The sequence below is a fragment of the Phocoena sinus genome, chromosome 7, assembly GCF_008692025.1.
Source record: "Phocoena sinus isolate mPhoSin1 chromosome 7, mPhoSin1.pri, whole genome shotgun sequence".
Classification (NCBI taxonomy): domain Eukaryota; kingdom Metazoa; phylum Chordata; class Mammalia; order Artiodactyla; family Phocoenidae; genus Phocoena; species Phocoena sinus.
This window is the reverse complement of record NC_045769.1, coordinates 78,965,300-78,992,585: the sequence shown is the minus strand read 5'-3', so window position 1 is coordinate 78,992,585 and position 27,286 is coordinate 78,965,300. Positions and strand designations below refer to the sequence as shown.

The 27,286-nt window shown below is 42.8% G+C and overlaps 1 protein-coding gene across 3 annotated transcripts in view; it reads left to right on the top strand.

Moving 5' to 3' along the window:
- Nucleotides 1–26,175, top strand: part of FMNL2 (formin like 2) — a 311,830-nt gene extending 285,655 nt beyond the window's left edge. The window contains exons 18-27 of one of the 3 annotated variants that reach the window (XM_032638195.1): nt 805–1,039; nt 2,112–2,180; nt 2,301–2,381; nt 3,688–3,817; nt 6,146–6,309; nt 15,044–15,145; nt 17,694–17,792; nt 18,498–18,621; nt 22,151–22,197; nt 24,102–26,175. In XM_032638195.1, the coding sequence (XP_032494086.1) occupies nt 805–1,039; nt 2,112–2,180; nt 2,301–2,381; nt 3,688–3,817; nt 6,146–6,309; nt 15,044–15,145; nt 17,694–17,792; nt 18,498–18,621; nt 22,151–22,197; nt 24,102–24,140 (1,090 nt within the window). In that variant the 3' untranslated portion in view covers nt 24,141–26,175. Of the gene's footprint in view, nt 1–804; nt 1,040–2,111; nt 2,181–2,300; nt 2,382–3,687; nt 3,818–6,145; nt 6,310–15,043; nt 15,146–17,693; nt 17,793–18,497; nt 18,622–22,150; nt 22,245–24,101 lie in introns of all 3 variants that reach the window. The other 2 variants (XM_032638193.1, XM_032638192.1) reach the window with 2 other exon arrangements.
- Nucleotides 26,176–27,286: the final 1,111 nt, after the last annotated feature.

The following is a 27,286-nucleotide window of genomic DNA, read 5'->3' as shown; positions in this document are numbered from 1 at the left end:
AAAAGACACTGAGAAATCATTTGTTCCAGTTTCATGTCCTCAGCCGGGATCATAAGCTAGTAGTTTAGTGCACCCTATCATCTGTTCTGATTTCTAGTGTTGCAACCTGATATGAATTCTGGTTTTTAATCTTCACATATCTTGTTTGTCATGATGATTAAGTGTAATTCTATTGCTGAACAAAGATTGTCCAGAGAATAGAATAGAGACTGTAGCAAATACTTCTTTAGTTCAGATGGAGTATAGGTCCACAAAGACTGAGTATTCCCTCAAGGGATGTATGCATTTAAGCCAAAGCATCCATATAGTACAGGCATTTTGATGCATTTTTTTTCTAAAGGAGAAAAAATATCCCAGACTTACTGGTTTAATTGAAATATTTTACAGAGTTCATCAAATATTCTGTAATTGTGTGTATAATATTATATCTCCTTAATTAGCAGTACTTCACAGGCCTAAAAAAACATGTCCTTGAACTACTTAACCACCAGATACTTCAGCTTTCCTTCTGCTTCTACCTGCTGTCATTTACTATTGATGTCTAGAGGCTTAGAGCTATACTAATAGCCTAAAAACTGAGCCTGGCAGTTGTGATAAGGTCCAGGTTTCCGGGAAGGACCAGTGAACGTGCTCAATGCACAGTCAGGAGCCAGCACCAAGGGGCATGTTCACATCTGTAGACATTGTCCAGCTGTAGGCATCAACTCATAGACATGGTGGTTCATGATCTGGACCAGGTGGAGGTGTGGCTGAGAGGGGAGGAGGTTTTCTCTTTAATACTGACATGTCCACCTCTGTCTTCAGATTTGACTTGAAGACATTGCCTGTAGACTTTGTAGAGTGTTTGATGAGGTTCTTGCCAACTGAGAATGAGGTGAAAGTGCTGCGGCTCTATGAGCGGGAAAGGAAGCCCCTGGAGAACTTGTCAGATGAAGACCGGTTCATGATGCAGTTCAGTAAAATTGAGAGGCTCATGCAGAAGATGACCATCATGGCCTTCATTGGGAACTTTGCCGAAAGCATTCAGATGCTGACTCCTGTGAGTGGACCAACTCTGGCAAGGGAAGGGGTCCAAACAGATAGCATTTGTTTTGGTTTTTTTCTTTTAACTTTCTCCCAGAATTGCACTTAACGTCATGGGCTCTAAGACTTCTTCCCAGAACTTTCGACATGGCATTTTTATTTTTACCCTCTTTTTCTCATTGTGTATGCCAAGTAAAATTGAAAACAGTGAATTTCCCCATTCCATATTGCTCTTCTCCCTAGAGAATGCCATTTCCTGTGTCTACAGATATCCTTTGGATTTTAAAGAACACCTCAATACAGAGGACAAGGAGAATAATTTTCTCAAATTTGGTCCCCTCCTCAAGGTACCAGTCCTCTGGCTGGGTTACCAAGACTGAAAATTTAACTTCATTTCTGAAAACCATCTCATATCTTTAGTGAACAGGCTTATTGACTTTCATTGGAAGCGTTAAATTTGCCATGGGGGTCTTCTTCCTTGGAAGTTTGTTACAGTACACTGTGGTGACGTAGAAATAATAGCTAACCATCGCTTGTTCCTTTGTGTTAATCTGGTAGAGACTTACGAATATCATAAATAGTTCTTTCCCAGTTCTATTTCTAAATAAATGTTTGTTAATTACTGATGATAGTAGCATGTGTGTCCAAAATATGTTCTGAGAACTTCTGCACGGTGATTATATTTCTTTGCTGTTTTGTTTTGTTTTTGTTCTTGGCTAGCTCCACTGATTTAAAAATATGAATTGTATTACATGATTAGAGATGGTGGGCAGGCTATTGAGTTCTCCTGGAAGACGCTGTTGACTCCTGACTTAAGTCTCATTGCTTACAGATTTTATGATAAGCTAGTTCTGATAATACTTTCTATTTAGAGAAGAGCTTACACGTAATGCTCTAGTTACCTAAGACCTAGCAGGACAACTTAAAATTGTTATGTCTAGGAAAAAATAGAATCTCAGCATTAAGGCTTTAATTTCTAAATGCAGGTCTGTTTTCTTCTGTATTAAAGTTTTAGTTTTCAATCGGAGTTTCCCATTTTTAACATGTCTTTTTTTCCCCCCCTCCTCTTTCCTTTGACTGGAATCTAGCAACTGCACTCAATTATAGCAGCATCTGTCTCCATAAAGTCGTCCCAAAAACTCAAGAAAATTCTGGAGGCAAGTGAAGTTTTCCTCTTATACGTGTATGGAAGAGCTGACTTGTCAGCTGCATTCCTCAGCCTGGGAATGCCTGGGCTGCTGTACCGATGGACTTCTCTTTTCTCTCTTTCTTTGCAGATCATCTTGGCCCTTGGCAACTATATGAATAGCAGTAAACGAGGAGCAGTTTATGGATTTAAACTTCAGAGTTTAGATCTGGTGAGTTTTTAAACTTCAGGGTTTAAAAGAAGTACAAGAGCTATATGAGAGACAAAACAGCTGGCAAAGATTAAGCCCTGGAGCAGAGAGAGTCTGCTCTTGGAAGTGGGGTGGGATGTTTTGATGAAGATTCTTTGCTAGTGGGCGGAGCAGTGGGTACAAATTTTCTGGAACGCCATATGGCAGCAAGCACTTTGAACCTTAAAAATACTCATACCTTTTGACCCAATATTTCCATTTCTAGGAATCTTTCCTCAGGAGTCTGAATTATGGGTGCTATATTTTATTTATAATTGCAAATAATTAGCAACAGTGTAAAGATTCAACATTTGGGGAAACGATTACATATGCTGTAATGACAGTTAATACGGTGAACTATTCAACTGTTAGAATATTTGTGAAGAGTTTTCAAAGGAATAGGTAATTTTGTGTTTAGGAAAGAAAGCAGGGTATAAATTGTACAGTTTGATTTTTAACTAGGTAAAATATGGAGGAAAAAAACCCAAATGGAAGTAGATTAAGATATTAACAGAGAGGTTGAGTGGAATTAGGAAGGTTTTTTGAGCTGCTTCTTTATACTTTTCTGTGTTTTCTAAAAAAAATTTTTTTTTTTTTCCCTGGTTGAAGAAGGGTGCTCTGCTTTTCAGAGTCACCTGACTTAGGAACAGGACTAGAGAGAATGCTCCATGGAGCCCTGTCCCCCGGGCTGCACTGGCAGACGTGGCTTCCACGGGAGCAGGTTGGGCAGTGGTTGGAGTCTCCAGCCCCAGGTGTGGGGGGACATGGTTATTTGATAGGGACTGTCTAGTTAGTCACAGTTCTGGGCCCCAGAAGGCCGTGGTACGTACGTTAAGCACATCTGCTTTGAGTTGGGGAGTGAGTGGGGCTGAGCAGATGTGAGGACTATGGCATAGGTGTACCTGTGCACACCTATGCACACTCCCGGCTCCAGCCTCACTTCCTACTCTGGCCTTCACTTGGGAGAGCACTGAAACTGGAGTCTCCCTGCTTGTAAGCCAGGGAGGTGGTGGAGCAGGTGGGGGCGGGGAGTTCACGTGAGGAGAGACGCTCTCATGCTTAGAGTCGTCCCTAAAGTTGAGCGTGTCCCCTGGTCAGGAAGTCCTCTTGTCACTTAATAATCCATGGGCTGGTTCACCCGAGAACAAAGCTGACTCTCCTGTGGGAATGTTTTCTCTCCGCTTTGGGGCACCTGTGCTCAGGTATTTATTCTGAGCGGGGGAGCGTCATCTGGCAGGTAACTCTCCCATCATCTGTTACTCTAACCCTCATCCCCTTTGGTTTTCAGCTCTTAGATACAAAGTCAACGGACCGAAAGCAAACACTGTTGCACTATATATCCAATGTCGTCAAAGAAAAATACCATCAAGTGTCCCTATTTTATAATGAGCTTCATTATGTGGAGAAAGCTGCCTCAGGTACTTGATTTCAGCTCTTAATGTTACTCTTGGGTATGAATGCCTTGAATCATGGGGGAACCCTTCCCTGCTTAAACAACACTCTTCAGAACCCCTCTACAAAGGGGAGGCTAAAACGTCAGAGGCTCTGAGCTGAAACACATTGCCTCTGGTGTTGCCCGCACCTGGGAGCAGTAACATACATGGACGTGAAGAGGACAGTGTTCTCTTTATAAAGATCCAGGTCTTGGGGCATCGTGTGCCTTCCCTCTTCCATCTGTTGCCCTTTTTATTCTGTTGCTGTCATTTGAAAGGAGAGACTCTGAGACTCACCCCCGCCAACAAACACTTGAATTAGATTTTGTGCTGTCCCATTTGCTCAGGTGTGGCAGTTCTAAACATTTTGTGTTTAGCCTGAGCACAGGTTAAATGATCAGTACTTCTTGGTTGTTACTTTGCTATGACAGTTATGCATTTTCTCATTTAAATCATCGGCTGCTCTGAGATAGTTGGGCTGTACTGTTACAGATGAAAAAAGCTGACATTTTTATAGATTAAATGCCTTGCGCAAGGTCACATGGGTAGAAAACGATAGAAACAGAACTTGAACTCAGATAGTCTTCTCGTATGGTATGTTGTCCAGTGTACCACATCCTCTCAAAAGAACATTAGCCTAGAAAAAGGAACAAGATGCAGATTGACCTCGGAGTTGGATACAGGCTGTGATTCTCAAATGATGAACTTAAGCAGCCAGTGTTTATTGTAAATTTGTATTCCTGAGACCTACCCCAGACTTAGCGAATTGAATCTCTGAGGGCAAGACTTTCTCTGCCTTCCTCAGAATAAATGGCTGCTGCTTCTGTGTTCTTACTCAAGAGCATTCCATACAAGCCTCTCATACAAGATATAATAAATTTTATCACATTTTGCATGTCCACTGCAACCTGTTCATGTACGGGTATAATCATTTTATTTATCTTTATAATTTCCTTAGCTCCTGGCAAATTGATGGTTGGGAACAAATGAATGAGTGAATGAATGAATGAGATGATGCCCTGTTACTGGGATAGACGCTGCTGAAGCCCTAGAGGAGGCTGAGAGGCAGGAGGAAATGATATTTTAACTACAGAGAACTGTGCAGCGCAGGCCGTGCCAGACCTGCTGAGGGCTCGGGGCTTACTTAGGCAGTTACCAGGATTTCTCTTCTGGTAGAGTGGTTTTCCTCCTTTCAAGTTTCCCTTTGTCTAAATGAGGGGTTCTTTAGCATCACCATTCTAATTAAGAAAAAAAGTTAAAAAAATTTTCCTATAGCACATTTCGTTTGGCCCGAATGAGATTCCCCTAAAGTGTCATTTCAGAAAAGTCAGTGGAGGAAAATGGGGAGATTGAGGTGCTCTCTGGCTGACTTGTTTTCTGTATTCTCACTCTGGGGCCCAGGTGTGCTGACATGGATTCCATATCCCTTCACTCAATTATTTACTCAATCCTTCCTTTATCCAGTGAACCTTTCTGAGTTCCTGCTTTGTACTTGGCACAGGCCTAAGCACTGAGGAGTCAAAGATGAATAACAGTGTGTGTCTAGTGAGGGAAAAGCGTGCTACATTGTTCCGTAATCCATCCATGTGCAGAGCTGCGTCAGGCAGTGGGGAGCCAGAGGTGGCGCCCAGACCTCCTGCAGGAGGCTGCAGGAGTGAATCCACTCTGGGTGGGTGGCCGCACTGCAGATGGAAAGGTTTGTGCTAATAACCCCTTCTGACGCACGGAAGGGTTGTTTAGCAAAAAGAAGCTGGTCAGAGTTGCTTTGGGTCCCTGTGGAAAGTACAGCTAAAAATTCAATAGGTAAAATGCTACCCCCTGCTGGAGAGCCACAGAAATGCAGAGGAGTTCAAAGAGTCAGGTAGAGGATAAGCTCTTGGGCCTGTCAGTTAAGGAACCTCTAACCCTACAGGCCAACCAATAGGTTATCATCTCCAGTAAGAGAAATAGAATAGTTGGGAACAAGCACAGGATTTGGGATCCGTGCTGGTTATCCAAACTCCATCTCTGCCACTTCCTAGCTGTGTCACCTAGGGCAGCCCACATAACCTCTTTGTGTTGCTTTTCCTCGTTGGCAACATGGACTAGTGGTGCAACTGAATTAGTGCATGTAAAGGATTTCATGCAGTGCTTGATGGTGAGCACTTAGTAAATTATTCCTATTAAAGGATCTCTGCACTGAAGGCCAGAGACTAGATCTAAGAGCCTTGCGTAACCCTAGAAACCCACTGAGAACTTTGCTCATCAGCCAGACTCACTGTGGCTTTGACTTTCCCGGCTGAAGTCACGGGGACATTGCTTTCTCTACTTCAGTCTCCCTTGAGAACGTTTTACTGGACGTCAAGGAGCTGCAGAGGGGCATGGACTTGACCAAGAGGGAGTACACCATGCATGACCACAACACACTGCTTAAGGAGTTCATCCTCAACAATGAGGGAAAGCTGAAGAAGCTGCAGGATGATGCCAAGATTGCACAGGTGAGTGTCTGTGCCCCCAACACCCATGAAGAAGAAGGGATTGGATCCGTTAAAGCCACCTGGGGTGCTGGCCCTGGCTCTGCACCCCAGGAGGGGGAATTGTCCTCTGTCTGCTGAGGGTAGATTTCTTTTTTTTTTTTTTAATTTTTTTTGCAGTACGCAGGCTTCTCACTGTTGTGGCCTCTCCCGTTGTGGAGCACAGGCTCCAGACGCGCAGGCTCAGCGGCCATGGCTCACGGGCCCAGCCGCTCTGCGGCATGTGGGATCTTCCCGGACCGGGGCACGACCCGTGTCCCCTGCATCGGCAGGTGGACCCTCAACCACTGCGCCACCAGGGAAGCCCCATAGGCTTCTTATGTAGCTGTTATTAAGGGGGATGGGGATCTTTCTGCATTTTGTACCTGGAGATGCCCCTGTGCTCTCATTGTCTCTTCTTTTTTTTTTTTTTAACATCTTTATTGGGGTATAATTGCTTTACAATGGTGTGTTAGTTTCTGCTTTATAACAAAGTGAATCAGTTATACATATGTTCCCATATGTCTTCCCTCTTGCGTCTCCCTCCCTCCCACTCTCCCTATCCCACCCCTCCAGGCTGTCACAAAGCACCGAGCTAATATCCCTGTGCCTTGCGGCTGCTTCCCCCTAGCTATCTCCCTTACTACGTTTGTTAGTGTGTATATGTCCGTAACTCTCTCTCATCCTGTCAAAGCTCACCCTTCCCCCTCCCCATATCCTCAAGTCCGTTCTCCAGTAGGTCTGCGTCTTTATTCCTGTCTTACCCCTAGGTTCTTCATGACATTTTTTTCCCCCTTAAATTCCATATATATGTGTTAGCATACTGTATTTGTCTTTTTCTTTCTGACTTACTTCACTCTGTATGACAGACTCTAGGTCTATCCATCTCATTACAAATAGCTCAATTTCATTTCTTTTTAAGGCTGAGTAATATTCCATTGTATATATGTGCTACATCTTCTTTATCCATTCATCTGATGATGGGCGCTTAGGTTGTTTCCATCTCCGGGCTATTGTAAATAGAGCTGCAATGAACATTTTGGTACATGACTCTTTTTGAATTTTGGTTTTCTCAGGGTATATGCCCAGTAGTGGGATTGCTGGGTCATATGGTAATTCTATTTGTAGTTTTTTAAGGAACCTCCATACTGTTCTCCATAGTGGCTGAACCAATTCACATTCCCACCAGCAGTGCAAGAGTGTTCGCTTTTCTCCACATCCTCTCCAGCATTTATTGTTTCTAGATTTTTTGATGATGGCCATTCTGACTGGTGTGAAATGATATCTCATTGTAGTTTTGATTTGCATTTCTCTAATGATTAATGATGTTGAGCATTCTTTCATGTGTTTGTTGGCAGTCTGTATATCTTCTTTGGAGAAATGTCTGTTTAGGTCTTCTGCTCATTTTTGGATTGGGTTGTTTGTTTCTTTGTTATTGAGCTGCATGAGCTGCTTGTAAATTTTGGAGATTAATCCTTTGTCAGTTGCTTCATTTGCAAATATTTTCTCCCATTCTGAGGGTTGTCTTTTGGTCTTGATTATGGTTTCCTTTGCTCTGCAAAAGCTTTGAAGTTTCATTAGGTCCCATTTGTTTATTTTTGTTTTTATTTCCATTACTCTAGGAGGTGGGTCAGAAAGGATCTTGCTGTGATTTATGCCATAGAGTGTTCTGCCTATGTTTTCCTCTAAGAGTTTGATAGTTTCTGGCCTTACATTTAGGTCTTTAATCCATTTTGAGCTTATTTTTGTGTATGATGTTAGGGAGTGATCTAATCTCATACTTTTAAATGTACCTGTCCAGTTTTCCCAGCACCATTTATTGAAGAGGCTGTCCTTTCTCCACTGTACATTCCTGCCACCTTTATCAAAGATAAGGTGTCCATATGTGCGTGGGTTTATCTCTGGGCTTTCTATCCTGTTCCATTGATCTATCTTTCTGTTTTTGTGCCAGTACCATACGGTCTTGATTACTGTAGCTTTGTAGTATAGTCTGAAGTCAGGGAGCCTGATTCCTCCAGCTCCTTTTTTCGTTCTCAAGATTGCTTTGGTTATTCGGGTTCTTTTGTGTTTCCATACAAATTGTGAAATTTTTTGTTCTAGTTCTGTGAAAAATGCCAGTGGTAGTTTGATAGGGATTGCACTGAATCTGTAGATTGCTTTGGGTAGTAGAGTCATTTTCACAATGTTGATTCTTCCCATCCAAGAACATGGTATATCTCTCCATCTATTTGTATCATCTTTAATTTCTTTCATCAGTGTCTTATAATTTTCTGCATACAGGTCTTTTGTCTCCTTAGGTAGGTTTATTCCTAGATATTTTATTCTTTTTGTTGCAATGGTAAATGGGAGTGTTTTCTTGATTTCACTTTCAGATTTTTCATCATTAGTATATAGGAATGCCAGAGATTTCTGTGCATTAATTTTGTATCCTGCTACTTTACCAAATTCATTGATTAGCTCTAGTAGTTTTCTGGTAGCATCTTTAGGATTCTCTATGTATAGTATCATGTCATCTGCAAACAGTGACAGCTTTACTTCTTCTTTTCCGATTTGGATTCCTTTTATTTCCTTTTCTTCTCTGATTGCTGTGGCTAAAACTTCCAGAACTATGTTGAATAAGAGTGGTAAGAGTGGGCAACCTTGTCTTGTTCCTGATCTTAGTGGAAATGCTTTCAGTTTTTCACCATTGAGGATGATGTTTGCTGTGGGCTTGTCATATATGGCCTTTATTATGTTGAGGAAAGTTCCCTCTATGCCTACTTTCTGCAGGGTTTTTATCATAAATGGGTGTTGAATTTTGTCGAAAGCTTTCTCTGCATCTATTGAGATGATCATATGGTTTTTCTCCTTCAATTTGTTAATATGGTTTATCACATTGATAGATTTGTGTATATTGAAGAATCCTTGCATTCCTGGAATAAACCCCACTTGATCATGGTGTATGATCCTTTTAATGTGCTGTTGGATTCTGTTTGCTAGTATTTTGTTGAGGATTTTTGCATCTATGTTCATCAGTGATATTGGCCTGTAGTTTTCTTTGTGACGTCCTTGTCTGGTTTTGGTATCAAGGTGATGGTGGCCTCGTAGAAGGAATTTGGGAGTGTTCCTCCCTCTGCTATATTTTGGAAGAGTTCGAGAAGGATAGGTGTTAGGTCTTCTCTAAACGTTTGATAGAATTCACCTGTGAAGCCATCTGGTCCTGGGCTTTTGTTTTTTGGAAGATTTTTAATCACAGTTTCAATTTCAGTGCTTGTGATTGGTCTGTTCATATTTTCTATTTCTTCCTGATTCAGTCTTGGCAGGTTGTGCATTTCTAAGAATTTGTCCATTTCTTCCAGTTTGTCCATTTTATTGGCATAGAGTTGCTTGTAGTAATCTCTCTTGATCTTTTTTATTTCTGCTGTGTCAGTTGTTACTTCTCCTTTTTCATTTCTAATTCTGTTGGTTTGAGTCTTCTCCCTTTTTTTCTTGATGAGTCTGGCTAGTGGTTTATCTATTTTGTTTATCTTCTCAAAGAACCACCTTTTAGTTTTATTGATCTTTGCTATCGTTTCCTTCATTTCTTTTTCATTTATTTCTGATCTGATTTTTATGATTTCCTTCCTTCTGCTAGCTTTGGGGTTTTTTTGTTCTTCTTTCTCTAATTGCTTTAGGCGCAAGGTTAGGTTGTTTATTCGAGATGTTTCCTGCTTCTTAAGGTGGGCTTGGATTGCTATAAACTTCCCCCTTAGAACTGCTTTTGCTGTATCCCATAGGTTTTGGGTCGCTGTGTCTCCATTGTCATTTGTTTCTAGGTATTTTTTAATTTCCTCTTTGATTTCTTCAGTGATCACTTCATTATTAAGTAGTGTATTGTTTAGCCTCCATGTGTTTGTATTTTTTACAGCTCTTTTCCTGTAATTGATGTCTAGTCTCATGGCGTTGTGGTCAGAAAAGATACTTGATACAATTTCAATTTTCTTAAATTTTCCAAAGCTTGATTTGTGACCCAAGATATGATCTATCCTGGAGAATGTTCCATGAGTACTTGAGAAAAATGTGTATTCTGTTGTTTTTGGATGGAGTGTCCTATAAATATCAATGAAGTCCATCTTGTTTAATGTATCATTTAAAGCTTGTGTTTCCTTATTTATTTTCATTTTGGATGATCTGTCCATGGGTGAAAGTGGGGTGTTAAAGTCCCCTACTATGAATGTGTTACTGTCGATCTCCCCTTTTATGGCTATTAGTATTTGCCTTATGTATTGAGGTGCTCCTGTGTTGGGTGCATAAATATTTACAATTGTTATATCTTCTTCTTGGATCGATCCCTTGATCATTATGTAGTGTCCTTCTTTGTCTCTTTTAATAGTCCTTATTTTAAAGTCTATTTTGTCTGATATGAGAATTGCTACTCCAGCTTTCTTTTGGTTTCCATTTGCATGAAATATCTTTTTCCATCCCCTTACTTTCAGTCTGTATGTGTCTCTAGGTCTGAAGTGGGTCTCTTGTAGACAGCATATATATAAGGGTCTTGTTTTTGTATCCATTCAGCCCATCTGTGTCTTTTGGTGGGAGCATTTAGTCTATTTACATTTAAGGTAATTATCGATATGTATGTTCCTATTCCCATTTTCTATATTGTTTTGGGTTTGTTATTATAGGTCTTTTCCTTCTCTTGTGTTTCTTGTCTTCTGGAGAAGTTCCTTTAGCATTTGTTGTAAAGCTGGTTTAGTGGTGCTGAACTCTCTCAGCTTTTGCTTGTCTGTAAAGGTTTTAATTTCTCCATCAAATCTGAATGAGATCCTTGCTGGGTAGAGTAGTCTTGGTTGCAGGCTTTTCTCCTTCATCACTTTCAGTATGTCCTGCCACTCCCTTCTGGCTTGTTTGGTTTCTGCTGAGAGATCAGCTGTTAACCTTATGGGGATTCCCTTGTGTGTTATTTGTTGTTTTTCCCTTGCTGCTTTTAATATGCTTTCTTTGTATTTAATTTTTGACAGTTTGATTAATATGTGTCTTGGCGTATTTCTCCTTGTATTTATCCTGTATGGGACTCTCTGTGCTTCCTGGACTTGATTAACTATTTCCTTTCCCATATTAGGGAAGTTTTCAACTATAATCTCTTCAAATATTTTCTCAGTCCCTTTCTTTTTCTCTTCTTCTTCTGGAACCCCTATAATTCGAATGTTGGTGCGTTTAATATTGTCCCAGAGGTCTCTGAGACTGTCCTCAGTTCTTTTCATTCTTTTTTCTTTATTCTGCTCTGCAGTAGTTATTTCCACTATTTTATCTTCCAGGTCACTTATCCATTATTCTGCCTCAGTTATTCTGCTATTGATCCCTTCTAGAGTACTTTTAATTTCACTTATTGTGTTGTTCATTGTTGCTTGTTTCATCTTTAGTTCTTGTAGGTCCTTGCTAACTTTCTTGCATTTTGTCCATTCTATTTCCAAGATTTCGGATCATCCTTACTATCATTATTCTGAATTCTTTTTCAGGTAGACTGCCTATTTCCTCTTCATTTGTTAGGTCTGGTGCATTTTTATCTTGCTCCTTCATCTGCTGTGTGTTTTTCTGTCTTCTCATTTTGCTTATCTTACTGTGTTTGGAGTCTCCTTTTTGCAGGCTGCAGGTTCGTAGTTCCCGTTGTTTTTGATGTCTGTCTCCAGTGGCTATGGTTGTTTCAGTGGGTTGTGTAGGCTTCCTGGTGGAGGGGACTAGTGCCTGTGTTGTGCTGGATGAGGCTGGATCTTGTCTCTCTAGTGGGCAGGTTCACGTCTGGTGGTGTGTTTTGGGGTGTCTGTGGCCTTATTATGATTTTAGGCAGCCTCTCTGCTAATGGGTGTGGTTGTGTTCCTGTTTTGCTAGTTGTTTGGCATAGGTTGTCCAGCACTGTGGCTTGCTGGTCGTTGAGTGAAGCTGGGTGCTGGTGTTAAGATGGAGGTCTCTGGGAGATTTCCGCCGTTTAATATTATGTGGAGCTGGGAGGTCTCTTGTTGACCAGTGTCCTGAAGTTGGCTCTCCTACCTCAGAGGCAGAGCCCTGACTCCTGGCTGGAGCACCAAGAGCCTTTCATCCACACGGCTCAGAATAAAAGGGAGAAAAAGTGGAGAGAATTAGTAGAAGTATGAGGAAAGAAAGAAGGAAAGGAGGAAAGGAAGGAAGGAAGAAAGAAGCAAAGAAGGAAAGAAAGGAGGGAGGGAGGGAAAGAAGGAAAAAAGACAGAAAGAAAGAAGATACAGTAAAAATAAAATAAAGTATAATATAGTTATTGAATTAAAAAATATTTAGAAAAAAAAAGGGACGGATAGAACCTTAGGACAAATGTTGGAAGCAAAGCTATGCAGAGAAAATCTTACACAGAAGCATACACATACACCTTCACAAAAAGAGGTAAAGGGGGAAAAATCATAAATCTTGCTCTCAGAGACTACCTCCTCAGTTTGGGGTGATTCGTTGTCTAAAGGAGGGAAGGAAGGAAGGAAAGAAAGAAAGAAAGTACGAAGGTAAAGTATAATAAAGTTATTAAAATTAATTATTAAGAAAAAATTTAAAAAAAAAAAATGGACGGATAGAGCCCTAGGACAAATGGTGGAAGCAAGACGATACAGATAAGATCTCACACAGAAGCATACACGTACACATTCACAAAAAAAGGAAAAGGGGAAAAAATCATAGATCTTGCTCCTAAAGTCCCCCTCTTCAATTTCGGATCATTCCTTATCTATTCATGTATTCCACAGATGCAGGGTATATCAAGTTGATTGTGGAGCTTTAATCCGCTGCTTCTGAGGCTGCTGGGAGAGATTTCCCTTTCTCTTCTTTGTTCTCACAGCTCACAGGAGCTCAGCTTTGGATTTGGCCCTGCCTCTGCGTGTAGGTCGCTGGAGGGCGTCTGTTTTTTGCTCAGACAGGACGGGGTTAAAGGAGCCGCTGATTCGGGGGCTCCGGCTCACTCAGGCCGGGGGTTGGGGGATGGGGGAAGGAGGGGCACTGCGTGCGAGGCGGGCCTGCGGCAGCAGAGGCCGGCGTAACGTTGCACCAGCCTGAGGCCCGCCGTGCGTTCTCCCGGGGAAGTTGTCCCTGGATCCCGGGAACCTGGCAGTGGCGGGCTGCACAGGCTCCGAGGAAGAGGGGTGTGGAGAGTGACCTGCGCTTGCACACAGGCCCCTTGGTGGCGGCAGCAGCAGCCTTAGCGTCTCGCGCCCGTCTCTGGGGTCCGCGGTTTTAGCCGCGGCTCGCGCCCGTCTCTGGGGTTCGCGCTTTTAACCGCGGCTCGCGCCCGTCTCTGGGGTTCGCGCTTTTAGCCGCGGCTCGCGCCCGTCTCTGGAGTTCCTTTAAGCAGCGCTCTTAAACCCTTCTCCTCGCGCACCAGGAAACAAAGAGGGAAGAAAAAGTCTCTTGCCTCTTCGGCAGGTGCAGGCTTTTCTCCGGACTCCCTCCCGGCTAGCCGTGGTGCACTAACCCCCTGCAGGCTGTGTTCAAGCCACCAACCCCAGTCCTCTCCCTGCGCTCCGTCCAAAACCGATACTGAGCCTCAGCTCCCAGCCCCGCCCGCCCCGGCGGGTGAGCAGACAAGCCTCTCGGGCTGGTGAGTGCCGGTCGGCCCTGATCCTCTGAGCGGGAATCTCCCCGCTTTGCCCTCCGCACCCGTCGCTGTGCACTCCTCCGCGGTCCCGAAGCTCCCCCCTCCGCCTCCCGCAGTCTCCGCCCGCGGAGGGGCTTCCTAGTGTGTGGAAACTTTTCCTCCTTCACAGCTCCCTCCCACTGGTGCAGGTGCCGTCCTTATTCTTTTGTCTCTGTTTTTTCTTTTGCCCTAACCAGGTAGTTGGGGAGTTTCTTGCCTTTTGGGAGGTCTGAGGTCTTCTGCCAGCCTTCAGTAGGTGTTCTGTAGGAGTTGTTCCACGTGTAGATGTATTTCTGGTGTATCCGTGGGGAGGAAGGCGATCTCCGCGTCTTACTTTTCCGCCATCTTCAAGGTCCCCCTCTCATTGTCTCTTCTAATTTGAGGTCTTCACCCTTTTCTCTAGAGGCCCTCCCCGCCCCCTCCCCTTCCACTCCTAGGCTCCCTTTATCACGGGTCCTGTGTTCACTTCAACCAACGTGTGGTAGGCCTGTGCTCAGCACAGCAGTGTTCCCCAGTGTGTTGGGTTCCAGGAGGCCTTGACCTTTAAATCTTATACCACACTGGGGGTCAAGTTTACACACCTGAGAAGCAGCCAGAATGGACTGTACACCAGAAGGGAAGGCAGAGGGTTGTGGGAACTCAGGAAGCAGACGTGGTGGGATGGTTCCCTTGTGAGGCTGGCTTCCTTGTGTCCTGGGAAGGTTCAAGCAGAGACTTGAGTGAGTGAGTGGCTACGGTAAGGAGCGCTGAAGCAGTGAGCTGGGATCTAGAGTCTGAGCAAACTTCTAAGGTCCCTTCTAACCTGGTTGGCTTTAAGGAGTCTTCCCATGGCTTTAGGACGCTCTTGAAAGGAGTAGTTCCTCATTCGTGTGTGTGTGTGTGTGTGTGTGTGTGTGTGTGTGTGTGTAGAAGTGGCAGGAGGTCCCAGTGTAGCAGTGTTGCATTCTTCTGGTTGCCTTTGGGTGTTGTGAGGAAACACAGGCTGTAGAGAATTGTGGGAGGTGAGGGAGGATGGAGGCCGGAGACCTGTGGGAGGTGCTGCAGCGCTTCTCCCGGAGTGCCGAGTTCAAATGCTGGAAAAATGACATTCAAGAGAAATTCGCTTCTTCACAGGATGCCTTCGATGACGTGGTGAAGTATTTTGGAGAAAACCCCAAGACGACACCACCCTCTGTCTTCTTTCCCGTCTTTGTCCGGTTTGTGAAAGCCTATAAGGTAAGCAGGAGCCTGGTTTCTGTCAAGCCTTCCTTGGCATTACTTCTCGAGTGGGTTCCCTCCTCGAGCTGTGTCTGGGTCTCGGTGGCTCCGCAGAGACCTCCCCTGTGCCTTTGGGCAGCAGATATGGGTGGTGAGGACGAGACAGCAGTCTCTGGCCCTGCTCCTGCGGCCCTCAGCCCGTCATGCTCCCTGTCTCTACCCGGCCTGCTGGGGGCTCAGCCCCCAAACAAAAGCTCTTGGCTGCCTGTGGGAAAGTGAGATCCAGGACCACTGCTGCCCCGTTGACTGTTGACCCTCGCAGGCAAGTTGAAGGACTGAGAAACCCAGGCCTCCCGTGGAGTTGTTGAGTGGGTAAAGGGTAGAAGGAGTGAGCCCTGGCCTATGGCAGCGGCACTGTCACTGAGGTCAGGGAGAGCCTTGAGCCTCTGCCCAGGCCCATGGGCCTCTGGACCAACATTTCTCTAGTGTGGACCAAAAGATGGCTCTAGGAAGGACAGTTGATCCCTGTTTCTTCATCTGGACCCATAATGGCCCTTCCTTTAAACGGGAGGCCTTCTATGACATAATCCGGGACCGTGGTCTTGAAAAAGCGTGTGACCCAGAAAGATCTGTGTCAGAAGAATTTGTCCGTTGAGAAAGGAGGACAAGGAGGGCAGGGCATGAGGGGACTTCAGTGCTCTTAGGAGACATTGCGATCTGTGTTCTCCAGGCTTGTCTATGTATAAGCTGGGTAATGTTGGTCTAGGAAGGAGGAGTGTGATTGTGGAGTGGGGAGGGATGCGGCAGGGATGTGGACATCTTTGAGAAACGTGATTGGAAACAGTGGGTCACTTCACCATCATCTGATGGCATTGGAGAACCATCCTTGGGCCTTTTACTTGAAACTCACAAGGTTAGGATATTTAGCCATCTTCTCTCAGCATGGCTTAGTGTAGCAGTGATATCACAAGCAAAAAGAAAGTGTCCCTGGCAGCAAGGATGAACACAAATACAGCACCAAGCCCATGTGCGAGAGCCTGGGGGCCATGAGCAATAAGAAGCACTGGTCACCAGGGCTGCTGGCTGTGGTACTCTGGGGCCCCCTGATGTGCTACCGAGATGACTCAGGGTAGCTCTTGGTATGAGCTGGGACCATGCTTCTTCACTAAAAAAAATTGTAAGTCTAGGACTTCCCTGGTGGTGCTGTGGTTGAGAGTCCGCCTGCCAATGCAGGGGACACAGGTTCGTGCCCTGGTCTGGGGAGATCCCACATGCCGCAGAGTGGCTGGGCCCGTGAGCCATGGCCACTGAGCCTGCACGTCCGGAGCCTGTGCTCCGCAACGGGAGAGGCCACAACAGTGAGAGGTCCGCATACCGCAAAAAAAAAAAAAAAAAAAAAAAAAAAAATGTAAGTCTAAGGTCTCAAAAGAAAATATATGCTGTTTTTAAATTGTATAATACAAGCTGGGAAGTGCCCCTGTTTGGTCTCCAAGTCTGGCCCTTCAGCGGGGTCGTGCATAGAGCAGAGGAAAAAGAGAAGCTGGTCTGTGGGGTGTGACAGGTCAGAGCCCATCATATGCTCCTTCCACGTTATCATTTCTCCCCGGGGTCCTGTTCGCTGGCTGTGTGAGGCGCTTATCAGGCAGGGACGTGGCAGGATATTCTGTTTGCCCTAACATATTACATAGTGATATTATTCACTGGGCAGTTATTCACTGCCCAGCCTGACACTGACCCAGGGACTTGATGGGCGGATGTTAGGGTTTTAGGATGTCATCTGTCATTTCTCTTCCTAAGTTTGAACCAAAATGAAATGAGACAAAAGCAACAGAGATGAAAACGTAAACTTTATTACTGATAAAAGCTGGATTGGAGGACAGGGCGTGTCTCTGTGAGCTTACCCTTCGGCCCTGAATTAGATGACTTACCAGTGCACAGCTAGACTATTGGAAGTTGCTTTAAGGAGGCTGGCTTCAAAAGAGGGGATGCCCCGCGGGGCTGAGCTGAGGTCGGCCTGTTGGATTCCTTGTCCCTAATTCATCACACTTTTCACTGCCTCCCTTGGAAATGAGTGAGCTGTGGGAAGAAAGCCCAGGAGTGTCAACTTGGTGAGGCTCCTGAGGAAACAAGAGGCAAAGGAATGGAGGTTTTCCCCTAACATTGGGCAAAAGGAGAGGAATCTGAGACCCTCCTTTCAGAGAAGCTGTAGGGAGGGGGAAAGATTCTGTACGAAAAACAATCTCACATGAAAATCACTGAGCAGAGCTGCCAAAAGGGGAGGTACCCCGATATCTATGGTATGGAGGCTGAGAAGCAGCCTGAGTGGGGAGAGAACCATCAGGAAAGGAATTCTCTGGAAGGGGGTGAGTCTCAACTACTAGGTTATGAAGAGGTGTGATATAGACCGACAGCAAAACCTCGAATCAGGCACATAGTGTAGACCTTCCAAACCTTCCCTTAACTCTAATTCCTGGCTAACCAAGGACTCTCTAAGAATGGCTTCTAAAAATCTTGACTGCTGGCATTTCCACTGACATAATCTTCTGCCACTTTTGATTTTACCCAGCAAGCAGAAGAGGAAAACGAGCTGAGGAAAAAGCAGGAACAAGCACTGATGGAGAAACTCCTGGAGCAGGAAGCTCTGCTCGAGCAGCAGGACCCAAAGGTGAGGTGTGCCAGGCTCCTGAGATGGAGCCGTCAAGAGGCCAGAAAGCCAGATTTGCACAGGATGCCTTCCGCTTCCTTCTAGGCCTTGGAAACTTGGCAGATGGACACTTGTTCATTCGTTATTTCGTTCAGCAGTCACTGGAATGGGGCTGAGAGCATGTTTGTGTGGCATTTCCAAGTTTATAGAGATCGGGAACTTAAATCTCAGTTGGATACACAGAGAGGCCGTCCCGGGTAACCTGATGATTGGACGGCTTAGTGTCCCGGGACAGGAAGGCTTCATGGGGTCGCCATTGATGCTGGCCTTGATAGTGGGAGGGCTTCCCTGGGAACGGGAGGGAGCATTCTATGGAGGGAAACAACATAGGTGAAGACCACGAAGGCTGGCAGGTCGAAGAATTCTTCCTCAGGATCCTCTGGACCAAAGGTTAACAAGTCACTGGTTATTACCAGCTGCCTCTTGTTGCCATAGTGTCCAGCCTTCCCATTGCTGCCAGTTTTGTGCGTTCTTTAGTGCAAAAGCTTTTCTTCCTAGAAGCTTTCTGAGTTTTCCTCTGCTGAGCAGAATGTTTGGGATGGTGCTGTTTGTGTTTCGGACTGAGGCTGCTTATTAGTAACAAAATGCTCAGACACATTTTGGATTTTCTCAAACCTCCAGTGGGTGCTGGTCCCACTAATCTCTACCATTCTTCTTTCTTCTCAGTCTCCTTCCCACAAATCAAAGAGGCAGCAGCAAGAATTAATTGCGGAATTAAGAAGGCGACAAGTTAAAGATAATAGACACGTATACGAAGGAAAAGACGGTGCCATTGAAGATATTATCACAGGTAAAGGCTATTTTCTCATTGTGGCCCATGGAGATCCCACTGGCCTCACCGTTACTAGGCCATTTACAGATTATGCTACCGATTTTGTCCAGGGTTTACAAGTTCTTCAGTTGATTTTATTCAGATCCAGAACTACAGAGAAATTCCATGCTAGTATTTGAAGTATATTTATAGTAGCCTGTATACTGCCTGTCAAAGAACCCCAACACTCTCTGAAAAAAATCTCTGTTTTTCAATATCATTGGAACCCTGTAGATTTCACCAGGGCTCCTTTTCCTAATGATGTTCCATTGTCTTAGATTTGTCACCACGCTCCATTTTCTCCCTCATGACCACTCCTACCCACCTGCCTAATTAATAACTACTATGGACAGGACCCATACTGTACTAAGCACAGTCAACACATGCTTTTCCAACATGCTCTTTAAAAGCCTTTTTACGCACTCAAAGTAAGTGAAGATATTAGGAAATCAGGAGCTGGTGCTTTCATGCAGATAGACCAACAGGCCAGAAGCCCAGGGTTGGGGGATGGTCATTCTCTCAGCTAGGAATGGTGCCTAACCCAGATTGGTTCTTGTCTGATTAAGTTGTAGCCTAATGCCTGCTGCTCGAACCAGTTCTTCTGAGTTTCTGCATTCCCTCTTAAGGATCAGGGCAATAATTTGGGGCAGTGGCTACAAGTGACTTTCCTTTCACATTTGTTGCATAGGAATACTGTTTATCAGCTTCCAAGGTACTTAAAACCTCTCTTGTAGGAAATGTTACGCAAAAGTATAGAGATTCGTATGATGAATTCCCACGTACCCTTCACCCATGAATAGTTTTCAACTCATGGCCAATCTTGTTACACGTCTGCTTCTACCTACTCCCCACCCCCTAACCTCTGGAATTATTTTGAAGCAAATCCAAGACATACAATTTCATCTGGAAATATTTCCACATATATCTTCAAAAGATAAGGACTCTTTAATAAAGCAAACAAGCATACCTACAAGACCATTATCACACACCTCCAAAACTAAGAGTTCCTTAATATCAAATAGCTAGTCATTATTCACATTTCCTCAATTGTCCTAATTTTTAAAAAATATAACTCGTAGCCTTTTGACTTCTCATTTCTTGTGAATAGCTTAGTCAGCATTGGAAATAGGGATCCCAAACTGCCCAAATCAGATTTCTTTCATCACCTCAGACCCAAGGAAATAAAATACATGAATAAATCACTAAAATGGAAGTCAATAAAGAGTTCCTTGCCCAGAGTAAACTAGTGTAAGCAGTGGGATGGGTCTCTACATAGGGTGCACACGTGTTCTGTACATTTGTGCCTGCCCGTGTCTGTGTTCACCCTGCAGTGGCTTGCAGATGGCTCCCAGATAAAGCTTCCTTGTTTAGCCTCTCTCCTTGCCTCTCGCACATTGAGGGAGCAGCTCTGCTCGGAGCAAGAACAGATCTCCTTGGGTGGCACCGCTTAGCCTCAGGGCCACAGTAAGATTGATTGACTTGTAGGTAGAGAAGCATCCAGCCATGGCACATTAAGAACTTAGAGTGCCATTTTCATCAGTCTGTTCTCCAGCTTAGTGACACCTGGCTTGTGAAATGTAACGTTTCTATTTGTCTGACCTGATACGCCATAGGAGGTAAATGAATATGTCTATGGAGCAGATTTTTTTTCTCCTTGGACTATTTTCCATGTTCTACCCCAGACTGAGTAAAGACTGAGTAGCTCTTCTAGGCTTTATTAGCTCACTTGGGTATATATATTGCCTTACACCCTTCCTGCTCACCTCTGCCACCCTTACCCCAGGTATGATTAACAAAGCACTAACCGTGTACTAATGCAGTAGACCATGGCTTCTTACTCTCTTCTGTTTGTCTTGTTTGGCTGTCATTTTCAATGCAGTGCTGAAGACTGTGCCCTTTACTGCTCGCACCGCCAAGCGTGGCTCTCGATTTTTCTGCGAACCTGTTCTCACTGAGGAATACCATTACTAAACTATTACTCTTTCTCACCTGATGCTCTTAAAAGGTTGCTACAGATTTTTTGACCCCTAATGACTCTCTGTTTGTGTGTCAGGGCCACCCAACGTCCTAGCATGGAATTGCCATCTCCATCATGTTGTATTTTATGTTGTCTTCACACTGCATGGTTTGCATTTCAGTCATAACTGCTTACTCACTAGCACTTTCAATACATCTATGAATCCACATGGCTGTGATGGTGTGTGCGAGTTGAATTAATACAATTACTTATAGAAATTTTCAGAAAACGATGAATAGAACACTTCTTTGAGAGTCAGGATTGGGACCAACTAGGTTGCTTTTAAGAACTGGGGGCTAATATCTTTGAACACAAAATGACAGTCATTAATAACAGTAATTACTATACCTAACATTTATGGAGCACTTAGTGTGTTTGAATAGATTTACAGATATTAAACCAGCCTTTTTGTACTTAGCATGCTTTGATAGTAAAATGAGCTGCTATACAAACTCTCAGGTGCTCTAAAGTTGCAAAATGATTTGCAGAAGGAGCTGTGAACTACACACAGCTTTAAATTGGGTCTCTCTTAACTGTCTTATATAGTCTGTAGCCATCATCTGCAGTGTGGTGGAGCTTATGGTACAAGCTAAACTCAGGGAGCTCTTTTGACCTAGAAAGCCTGTATAAGCTGATATAGGCAATCTATAGCTTTATACTCACCTCTTTTCCGAGTGTCATGCCCAAATTTCAGCTATCAGCAATTCCATGTTGGAGCAAGGCTGCAAAGCAAGAAATGAGAACAAAGGCTTAGGAGCTCCCACTGTCTTATCTCATTCATGCTTCTTCACTGGTGGCTCTGTTCCATGTCAAACCTCGAGCATTTCTTCTGTCATGAGATCATATCTGGATCTGCTCCTTTGGTCAAGATGGGGGCACCAGAAATAATAACTTTCCCAAGAAGTAACTGCCTGGGCTTAGTTCTTGATGGTTAAATAAGGAACAAACTTCTCTGTAGTGCCCAGTTGATTAGAATAACAACAAGGGAAGCACACACTCTAACTGGAGTATGTGAAACAGCCATTGTTTGACTCCCATGCTGAGATTGACATGGAACTGGTTACATGTTTATTTTGTGGCGTTAACTCTTCTATGAATTGCACTTGTTATGTATGTTCCTCTTTCTCTGAAGATATCAAAGGATGTGGTGTGTTGTTGCCTGTTCTATAGTGTACTTATCCCACCAGTACTTATTAACAAGGCTAGAAACTGTCATCTACTTGGCTACTGTTTATTGTCAGTTTTGCTGCTGAACTATTGTTCTGGAGCCAAACTTCAAAGCAGCTTGGATCTGGGTGGTCAGAGAGCTGGGTGGGAAGACATGCTCACCCTCCCCTTGTGTTCTCTAACACCTCTTGTAGTACGGCCTCCTGTTTTCTTCTTCTGTTGGCTAACATGCCCGGGAATGTTATTCACTAAGTTGAATTGCTTTCCATTTTCATCCCATTTTTACTTAACCATCATTTTGTGTTTTTGTTTTTTTCTGTTTAGCTTTAAAGAAGAATAATATCACTAAATTTCCAAATGTTCACTCGAGGGTAAGGATTTCTTCTAGCACACCGGTGGTGGAGGATACACAGAGCTGGCAAGCATCACTTTTTACTTAGCTTCCTCCTCTCTCTGTATGCAGATTAATGATTTCAATCTATGGCTGAGGGTAATACTGGTGAGAGTCTGACCAGGGAGAAGTCTTTGTACCTCACATTCCAATGATGTGAGGCTGAGCCTCTCTCTTGGACTTTTTGGTCTGCTTCCATGTTCTCAAGTGTGATGGCTTGGGCACGGGTATTTGCTGATGATTATACTTGCTTTGGGTGCTAGGCTGTCCTTCCCTTTACCCCTTCTTGGCCTTCAAGTTATTCAGTTAACCCCATTTTGATCTGAAGAAATTGAGAGTAAGTCCTGGCCAGGGAATGTGATCTATAGTCTTTGAAGAAGGATTAGGGTTCTTAGAACTAATTGCTCAGAGGACTCAGGAACCACAGAACTGCAGGTCCCTGCATATCCCTAGCCAGAAATGGAATTCTGACCTCCATTTACCACTCTGGGCAAGTAAGCAAAGGCTCGAGAGGATTAGGGCATGCAAAACTATTCCTGGCTTGAATTTAGGAGTAGGGCAGAGTCACAGATTCCAATGAGTCAGGAGCTGGTGGGGACTGTGCCTAACTGAGCACTCACTCAGTTTTTGCCATGTTAGAATTTGGGCCCAGTACTGCAAGATCCTCCAGTTTTCCAAGAGAAGCCAGAAACCTTGGCTTTTATGTTAATCACCAATTTAAATAGCAGGAAACCGTATTTAAAAATTTAAGTCGGGGGCCAAACATTCTGTGGACCAGGTATGGCCCATCCATTTTCAATCTGAGTAGGTGAAGGGATTAAAAAGATTAAATCTGTTTTAATTCTGTTGTGTTTCCCTTTCTAAAGGTAAGACTGTTTCTAAACAGAGATCAACAATACTAAGTTAATAAAAGGGAAATACAAACTAATTAAACAAAACAAGGGGAAAAAGTATGAAGCCTGCTTTATTTTTCTTTTCACCATGTCCCGACTCCATTAAATGGAGGCTACCTGCTGGCTAGGCTACCTGCCTTATTCATCAAGAAAGCATGCTTTCACACTAAGAGTGCTTACCTATCCTAAAATTCATCCTGTTCATCTCACTTCATCCCTCTAGAACAATGCCTGCTTGAAATGACGTGCAGTGGTTGATTCATTCATTCAACGAGGCATTTTGTTGTTGTCAGTTAGGCATCCTGCAGTTCATTGGCAGTACAAATTGGAGAATCTGGAGGGCCCATACCACCCTGCCCCTCTAATGAAAAACAAAAAATCTTGGGTGGCAGCAAAGAATGTTCAGGAATGGAGTGTTATTTTGATTTGGTGATTACTTTTATTCAGAGTGGTTGAGTATTATGTTTCTAATTCGCAAAATAAAAATCTGACTTCAGCTAATTTTAATGTAATAAAAATAATAGAAGCTGTGTCTGCAGACTAAGCATAAGTTCCTTCCTTGGTAAAAATTTCCGATAAGACAGGACAGGGCAGTCTGTTTTATTAGTTTTGCAGTTTAAAATTCATTGCAGTTGTTGTTGGTATTCAGGTTTCTGGAAAGAAAAATAACTAATAAGCAATAGCTATTTCCAATGGAAGAAACATTTCAAAATAAGACTTCAGCTAGACTCTGGCCAGTGACAGAAGCAGTCTCTCAATATAGTTTTCTAAAAGAGCCCAGAATCACACCAGTATTACATGCTGTTTTGTTTGACTGTAAATACTGAGGGCAAAGTACATGTTTTGACTCAGATTCTCAATGAGTTTGAAGGGCCCATTAGCTGACTCTTCTACACAAGCTGCTTTGATTGGCTGCCAGCTGGCCTTTATCTTGCTTAGAAACATGATATTAAAGGTTCCACTTCTCTTATTGGTGCTCTCCTCTTCACAGATCTTAGAAACCAACCATACAGACGAGCCGATGCGGTGAGGAGAAGTGTCAGGCGGCGCTTTGATGATCAGAACTTGCGTTCTGTTAATGGTGCCGAAATAACCATGTGAACCTGAGACCTGCCTGTATGAATAGAGGGTGTGTGTGAATGAAACTGACCATGTGAACTTTATGTGCTATCATTTAACTGCAGCCTTGAACATAGATGAAAATATTCTAAGGGCTCAGATTTAGCAAACACATAGGAATTTAAAAATGATGGGCTCTCCTTTCAACCTTTGTTAACAAGTGCCTAAAAGTGGAAGTACCTGCTCAGATTAATCAAAGCAATAGGATTTGATTTGATTAGGTATCTTTTTACACCAGTGTTGTTATTCAATTTTTAACCAAAATGTAAAATTCATATTACATTCATTACCTGCCATTGTGATTGTCCCATGATGGCCCACCCTGGTTTCCTGATAAGTTGTAAATAACATGGATGCATCTGCTGTGGGCTTCCTTTGCTGACATGTCTTTTAAGGAGTTAATTTTGTGTTTCAGCCATACCCATCAACTTGGTATTTTTAAGGGCTTGCAACGTGGAAAAGGAAAGTCACACAATAAACTCCTTCTATCCATAACCAAGCCCCAGCAAAGTACAAACATTGTTATTGCAGTGGCACAGAATCAGTCAACTCTTGTTTCACATTCTGCTTCTGTGCTGGGGTACGATGCCCTATGAGAGACATTCATTGGTATGAATGCGACGGTATGATGGCACACAGACGTTGTATAAGACTTTATTTGCAGTACTGTGTTCTTCAGCTAGAGGCAGCTTTTAAAAAATAATGCAAATGTTTATTAATTAGCACTAAAATTAACATCTCAGTAATCAGTATTAGGATTTCTGAGGACCATTTTGGGTCAATCCTGAGAATAGAAATCAGTGCCTTGCTAGCCAGGGAGAGGTTCACTAGCTCTATCAACAAGCATTTAAGATTACTTCTGCTAGCAGCGTAGTGTTAGAATCCTGGCCTTATCCTGACAATCGGCAGGGTTGGTTCCCCCCCCCCCCCCCGCCCCCCTTCTTTTTGTAGACTGGAGATTTATTTGGCATCATATATCAAAGCTAAAAATTCTTGCATTTCCAAGATCACTTTATGGGGGATTGCAATTAAATTTCTGAAATACATCAGGATTAAGTTTAAGTGATATGTAATGGGACTAAACGGGCAACAAAGCCACTGCTATTTTTCCTTCCTCTCTGGCAGGGCACTTGATCCATTCCAAAGTCAAAAACTGGACTGAAGCTAATTTGTACTTTTCATAATATACATTCTGCTTCTGGCTTACCTTTTGGTACATGACATCAATATATTAATTGTAAAGTTTATTGTATAGTATTTAACCACTGAATTTCTTATTTTGTTGTGCTTATGTGAACTCTGGTGAAGGTCCCATTTCCCTTGGATAATGTGTAGTTATATATCTCTTTTTAAATGTACAGATATTTTGCTATAAGATTGGTGCAGTTTTTTATGGTTTTTACACTTCTCTTTAATTCCCACCTAAGCCTCTGGGGTAATATTATAAATATTGTTTAAAAATGCATCAGCCTATGCTATACAATCTGAATGTTATTTTAACTTATAGGTTTTTTTTTTAATATATATTTAACTACAAGGACAGTTTAGGGATCAGTTACTACATTTTCACTTTAGCATATTTACAGAAAGGTTACTTTAAACTGCCACCTGCTAGCACATTTTCATAATGTGTACGTTAAAAAAGAACATGCCAAGATTTTGTCTGACTCAACATTCATTTTGATGAAAAAAGCAATTTGACCATAAATACAACACAAATAGGTGGTCCCTCACCACAAAGCAGCTATTTTCCAAAGCTCAATACTGATGAACATGTTAAAATAATTGCCTATTTATTAATCTACAAATAGACAATAATGTTGGCATGCTCTTTTCTGTTAATGGGCCTGCTTCTTAGCAATATTAGAAATGTTTTATAAAAGCAGTTCATGTTACTTTTCTGGTCTTTTCATGGCATATGAGCAAATAAACTATTTACACTACTATCCTGTAATATGCTGCAGTCTTTCAATGTTATATTTTAGGGGGTTTTATGTACATTCTTATCTTCTAGAAACAAACAGGCATGTCTTGCTGCTTGAATTCATAATCTAAATATACTTGGTAAATTTTAAGAAAAACGCCTCCCTCTACAAACTCTGGATCACTTGCTGTATGGAACATAGGAACCAAATAGATTTTATTTGATAGTATTGAGTATTTTAGTGTTGAGATTTAGTATCTCCAAAATCCTAGTTAAGAATTTATTACTTCCAGAGAAACAGCACTTTTTTGGTGAGATATTGCGTCTCTCCACATTTGTTGTAATGAGGATGTTGCATATACACAGGCTACAAGTGGACTGCACAGAAGTACCAAGCATCTGACCACATTGGTTGGCCAGGTAAATACAAGCTGTGTGATCCACTGCACACACATACTGGTATTTGTAATAACTCCAAGTTATCAGAAAAGTTTAGTATATTCTTCTTAGTATATTCATTTAGTATTTTTTTTAGGGAAGCAAAGAAATTTATAATTTATTTTAGGAGACTGTCCAAGTGGTTAAAAACAACTTATTTAGAGGGGCGTAAATCAGTCTTTTAAGGAATTATTGTTGCATTTAGGTCTTTGTTCCCAATTCAGTGCTCTTTCCACTGCACCACAGTTACACAATGTACAGGCATGCCTTGTTTTATGGCGTTTGCAGATAATTTTTTATTTTTAATAAATTGAAGCTTCGTTTGTGGCAACCCTGTGTTAGATGATGGTTAGCGTTTTTAAGCAATAAATTATTCCTTAATTAAGGCATGTAGTTTTTTAGACATGCTATTGTACATGTAATAGACTATAGACTACAGTACGGTGTAAACATAACTTCTATGCACAAGAAAACCAAACATTTTGAGTGATTCACTTTATTGTGATATCCCCAAGGTAGACTTATAGTTGAAGCTTTATTTTATAAGAAGGGAAAAAAGTTAAATTTTGCAGTTAGTAAGACTGCAAAAATTGTTTTTTGTACCAGAAGTGCCTCATGGTAAAGGAAGTAAGATCTTTAATATGCTACAAATTCAGAATGTTTCAAACCCAAACTACAGAAAGGTCAAACGAAGT